The sequence below is a fragment of the Triticum aestivum genome, chromosome 5B (genome assembly GCF_018294505.1).
Source record: "Triticum aestivum cultivar Chinese Spring chromosome 5B, IWGSC CS RefSeq v2.1, whole genome shotgun sequence".
Lineage (NCBI taxonomy): Eukaryota > Viridiplantae > Streptophyta > Magnoliopsida > Poales > Poaceae > Triticum > Triticum aestivum.
Window position 1 is genome coordinate 9,269,131 of NC_057807.1, and position 5,727 is coordinate 9,274,857.

The window sequence follows — 5,727 nt, forward strand, 5'->3', positions numbered from 1 at the left end:
TAGTGTCCTTTGTTAAATACCCTGCTCATCTTGCTCAAAAAGAAAAACCGCGCGTGTCCTAAACATCAACTTTTATATATATAGGGTCGTAAGGATAACTACAATTTTATTTTCCTAGCTCACGGGAGATATAATGCCTTTGTTGCCCACAATTACCTTTATTTCCAGATTTAATTCCTGTGTTTCAAGGCCATAATAAATAAGCGCCATTCCACGAGTCTTTTAGATTAGGAACAATGCAACCCACAATCATGTCATTCAAATTAGTACTCCCTCCATCCGGGTTTATTAGACCCCTTATATTTTGGGCCCAAATTTAACCATCTATTTGACTAAAAATATATAAATGATATGCTATAAAAACTAGATTGATGGATTTGTATTTCGGAGAGGTTTTCCATGGTATAATTATTATGAAATATAATACATATTTAATAAGTTCAAATTCATGGGCAAACTTTGGTGCAAAATAAAAGGGGGCCTAATAAACCTGGAGCGCTCATTCCTTTGCTTTGTGCCGACACTTAAATTAGCATAATGCCCCCTTCCTTTATTTGGTCTCTCTTTAAAGTGCAGGCAAAGACACATTTTACAGACTTTATTTTTGGGCGGCTTGCTTATTTTCTAGGCAATTCATGGAGATATAAAAATGGGTGAAATTTGGCACAAAACAGCGAGGTGAGACTATTAAATTAGGAAACGACCTTTCTTTTGGCACAAATCATAGGCTAGGTGAGTTGGTTGGTACTATTGGGTTAAAGTTGAGGTCTGGAGTTCGAACCTTTCATAAGTATACATATTTTTCGCTGCTTGCTGTTGACAAAACAATAGCAAAGGCGGCCCAATTTGGCCCATGTGAAGAAGCTGAGCGTGTAGCCCACCCGTGGGCAGACAAACTTCGGGAATGATTTGTTTTCCTAGATTGCGAGTTAATTCTTAAAAAGTATAGGGACTTTTCAGCAAATATATGTGACGGACCAAGAATACTCATTCCCTTTAGTAGTATGTATAGATATAGATATGTGCTCTAAGGTATTGATTCAAAAAGGAAACTCTAAGGGCCTCTTTGATTCGTAGAATTTTGAAAACGTAGGAGTAGGAAAAGTATAGGTTTAGAGTGGCAATGCCCACTTGAATTCTATAAGATTAGCAATGAGTGTTTGATGCCACAATAAAAACGAAGGAATTGTAAAAGGAGGTTCGAGTAGATGTTAGATTTCCTATGAAATGTAGTACAAAATATTTTCATAGGAAAAACTCCTATGCGATCCAATCCTATGATTCAAATGGCCAACATAGAAAAAAATCCTAAGAATTTCAATCCTTCAGAAATTCTATGAAATTCCTTTGAATCAAAGGAGCCCTAAGGAATCAGAAATATGAATGGTCAAGAAAAACCACCCACTCGATCATTCATCCTTTTGTTCTTTGTGACACATGAAAAAAAGAATTGTATTCCTCTATTCCACTCCAGTGAGTATGAGCTATACATAAAAAGACCAAAATCGATTTAGTAAAAGGCATAGCTAGTACCCAAGGATCTTGGAGGAAAGGCTGAGCAACTGCGGCAAAGCGGCAGGGGCGAACTTCCTCGCAAAGAGGAAGCACACCTCGACCGGCTGCCCGTTGTACATGCACCGCTCAGCATTCCCCTTCTTCCCCACCAGCGTCCCCAGGAAGTCCTCAGTCACGTCGGCGGCGCCGAAGGTGGCCGGGTGGGCGCCGCCGCGGGACCAGTCGACCAAGGTGATGCTCCGGTTGGCGATGCGCTCCGGAGCCTCGATGGAGAGCACGGTGGGAAGGTAGTGCTCGTCCACATAGCACGGTGCCCGACACTCGGTCCGAAAACGTGGGTAGTACCGCTCGTCGGCAATCACGAACACGGCGAGGCGCCGGTCCATCTCGAACCACTGCGCGCCCTTGCGCCACTGGGAGAGAGTCACGTCCGGGGCCAGCCCGACGCGGTACCGGCCCCGGCCGTGCGGGCTCGGGTCATCGAAGGCGCCGACGAAGCTGTGCCGAGAGCGGGTCAGGTAGGCATGCACCACCGGGAGCGGGTAGAGCGGGATGCAGGACTCGGAGACGAGCACGAAGCGCTCGTTGCTGAGGTCGAGGAGCGCGTTGGCTAGCAGCCGCCGCTCCGCGTCCACGACATTCACGTTGCCCCACCGCGTCGGCTGCAACAATGCACCAAAAATGAATTACATCTTTTTTGCATTTCGAAATAAGAAAATAGGAATGCACATTGTGGAAAGTCAATTGGGGATACAGTACAGATTATAGTGGTGGTGAGAATGCTAGCTTTATTACTACCAGAATCAAAAATCCAGGTTGTAGAAAGTCATGTGAAGAAGATATTTATTTTTTCATGAAGGAAGAAGATTATTGGCCATGGCATCTTTGATTGATAAGAGAAGACTTTTGGGTACTGCTCCTCCATGAGGCCATGCCGTGCCATGATGGTCATCACTTTCAGCGTCTCTTTCTCCACTCGTGAAGTCGTGATCGATCGTGTCACACTCGTCATTTGTCTAGGTGTCGTCGTTGAAACCAGAGAGGACCAAAGAGGCCACGTCGCACGCTTGGATCTCGTGATCCGGGCCGCGCGATGCTGATCGGACGGTGGCCGGAGGAACCATCCAAACGGCCGACGGCGAAAGTGGCGAAATTTGATGGCAACTGCCGGAAAGGAAGGTGCCGTGGCGTGGCGTGCGTACCTTGCTGGGCACCTGCCGGCGGTGGAACGGCGACGACGGCGGGACGTCGAGGCGGTACCCCGGCGTGGTGTGCACGTACACGGAGAAGAGCTCCCTGCCTCCTTTCGCGCCCCCGGTGCCGGTGCCGTTGAAGAAGCGCTCCCAGAGCGGCGCCAGCGGCAGCGGGCCGCGGGTGAGGAACAAGAAGGCCACCTTCCTCGGCGTCCTCCCCCGCCGGTGCGGCTGCGCGCGCGGCTCGAAGGACGCCGCCCAGAGCAGCTCCTCGTCGCTCATGTTGTGCCACGCGCTCCTCGCCGGCGGCCGCGCCCACCACCGCCCCGGCGCCCCGCCCTGCTTCTGGTGGTCGCACGCCGGGGGCGCGGGGAGCAGGGCGTCCGGCACGGCGAGCCTGGGGAGGCGGTAGTAGGAGGAGGCGCCGCCGAAGAAGATGAGCAGGGCGGCGGCGAGGAAGGCCGTGGCGAGCACCGCGGAGAGCAGCGCCGGCCTGAGGAGCTTCGGCGGGAAGCTCCTGGGCGCCGCCCTCGCCGGCGCCGCGTGCCCGTCCTTGCCTTCCCCCACCACGACGACCGCTGCTGCTCCTCCTCCTCCTCCCGGCATGCCGCCCTGATCGAGAAGAGAAACGAAACCAAAAAAGCAGAGATTCTTCAGACCGTGGTGGATGGATGGATGGATGGATCAAACATGTAGCTAAAATTCAATTCGGAATGAAGTGGGGATGGGTACGGGCAGCAGCGGCGGTTACCGCTACTGGATCAAATCAAATCTTGGCCGGAGGAAGAAAGGGAAGAGCCGGCGAGGGGCGAGGATTGTGAGGGAAATGTTTTGTAACTGTAACTGGCCAAGGAGGAGGGGGATTTTGATGCCTTCCTTGACAAGGAGGGCACGCAGGAAACGAAACGCATAAAGAAGAAGATCAATTCGCTGCACCCAGCCAAGAACACAATCGACAGAAATACTACACTACTAATAAAATACTGTTGAACAGAAGAGGAAAGCCATAAATACTACTCCCTCCGTTCGGAATTACTTGTCACAAAAATGAATGTATCTACAACTAAAATACATCCAGATACATTCATTTCTTCGACGAGTAATTCCAAACGGAGGGAGTAGTTATACACTGCCTAAGAATAAGGAAGGAAGATATGTACTACTACTGCTGATGATTAAGGTTTCAATCTCCCGGAATTAATCGAGGGGATGCACACACTCCTGAATCTGAATTAGTAGTTGATGGAGAAGGTTAAGGTCGAGACCTTTGGATGGATGATCGACGCTGGTTGGATTTGCTTCAGCTTGCACAGGTGGGGGAGCTTCGATCGGGTTGCAGCAGGCGGAGGTGAGGTGGTGTCGTCTTGCTCTTGTCCAACCCAGATCAGTCAATCAAGCAAACTGATTAACTGACGCAGGTGTTGTGTTGGTAAGATCCTCCTGCCTATGATCCGATCCACCTCTCCGATGTGCTAAAGAAATTGGAAAATTGGAGGGAGGAGGCAGGGGAGAGCAGAGAGCCATCGGAGGGAGGGAGCATCATCCTGTTGGCTGGCGGTTTCCCTTTTCGATGCAAGTTTTTTTCCGTGCTGCCCCCTTGGAACATTGGCTTTTACCGTTCTGGTCCTCTTCTCTTGTTTTTCCGTTTCATGACAAGAGCCAATCGTTCTTCACACGACTGATGATAGTATAAGAAGCGATGGACGGTATGTTTCGGTTTGGTTTTGGCCCAAAGCTTTTGCTAACCCATGATTTCCCCAGCATTGCCAAAAAAAAATGTGCTAACATTTCAAAAATGTTGGTGTATGTTCCGTAATTTTCATCGTCATAGCCAAAAGAATAAAAATTGATAGGGTTATGTTCTCGCCACAGTCACGGTCGACTCAACGGTCCTCTTCTTCACCGTTCTTCCGATGGAGCATAGTGTCGTTGCCATCGCTAGCTACTTGATCCATAACGAGACAAGGAACAAAATCGTCGCACTCCGTTATTGTGTTGTCGCTTTCACTGCCGTATATCGCGACACCATTGCCGGACATATAAAATTCTAAGGGCATGGTATCAAAACCAGCACAAGCAACACATGGATGTACATTCTATTGCGCTTGCCTTCCATCACCAAAACTACCGACCAAAGGTCACCTTCCTCGGCGTCCTCCCCCGCCGGTGCGGCTGCGCGCGCGGCTCGAAGGACACCGCCCAGAGCAGCTCCTCGTCGCTCATGTTGTGGATGGATGGATGGATGGATGGATGGATTGATCAAACATGTAACTAAAATTCAATTCGGAATGAAGTGGGGATGCATACGGGCGGCGGCGGTTACCACTAGTCGATCAAATCAAATCTTAGCCGGAGGAAGAAAGGAAGGAAGGAAAGAGGCGGCGACGGCGAGGATTCTGAGGGAAGTGTTTTGTAATTGTAACTGGCCAAGGATGGGGAGGGGGATGGAGATTTGATGCCTTCCTTGGCACGCAGGGAACGAAACGCATAAAGAAGATCAATTCGCTGCAGTCTTTTACTATGTACCCAGCCAAGAACACAATCGACAGTAGTAATAAAATACTGTAAAACAAAAGAGGAAAGTCATAAATACTATAGTTATACACTGCCTAAGAATAAGGAAGGAAGATATGTACTGCTGATAATAAGGATGGTTTCAATCTCCGGGAATTAATCGAGGGGATACACGCTCCTGAATTAGTTCATGGAGAAGGATGAGTTGGAGACCTTTGGATGATCGGCGCTGCTTGGATTTGCTTCAGCTTGCACCCGGCTGGGGGAGGAGCTTCCGGCAGCAGCAGGCAGAGGTGAGGAGGTGTCGTCTTGTCCGAAACAAATCAATCAATCAGGCAGAAGCAACAAACAAACTGATTAACTGACTGACGCAGGTAGTGTGTTGTGTTGGTAAGATCCTCCTATCCAATCCTATCCACCTCTCCCATGTGCTAAAGAAAGAAATTGGAAAATTTGGAGGGAGGGAGGAGAACAAAAGAGAGTACTAGGAGCAGGGGAGCAGCAG

At 49.4% G+C, this 5,727-nt stretch overlaps 1 protein-coding gene across 3 annotated transcripts; it reads right to left on the minus strand.

Moving 5' to 3' along the window:
• Positions 1–1,368: 1,368 nt before the first annotated feature.
• On the minus strand, positions 1,369–5,727 carry LOC123110092 (glycosyltransferase BC10). 3 transcript variants are annotated; one of them, XM_044530525.1, is made up of 3 exons: positions 5,436–5,727; positions 2,718–3,320; positions 1,369–2,177 (listed from the first exon to the last, which is right to left on the minus strand). In XM_044530525.1, exons 2-3 carry the CDS (start codon positions 3,312–3,314, stop codon positions 1,527–1,529), a joined length of 1,248 nt encoding a protein of 415 aa, XP_044386460.1. In that variant the 5' UTR covers positions 3,315–3,320; positions 5,436–5,727; the 3' UTR covers positions 1,369–1,526. The 3 variants fall into 3 exon arrangements, with proteins under 3 accessions (XP_044386460.1, XP_044386458.1, XP_044386459.1); XM_044530523.1 differs by lacking the exon at positions 5,436–5,727 and adding an exon at positions 3,974–4,362; XM_044530524.1 differs by lacking the exon at positions 5,436–5,727 and adding an exon at positions 3,460–3,913.

Bases quoted from the DNA above. Each gene is read 5' to 3' on its own strand.
- LOC123110092 (XM_044530525.1), bottom strand. From the start codon at position 3,314: ATGCCGGGAGGAGGAGGAGGAGCAGCAGCGGTCGTCGTGGTGGGGGAA. The intron at 2,178-2,717 runs GTACGCACGCCA...GCATTGTTGCAG, and splicing joins GCCGGCAGGTGCCCAGCAAG to CCGACGCGGTGGGGCAACGT.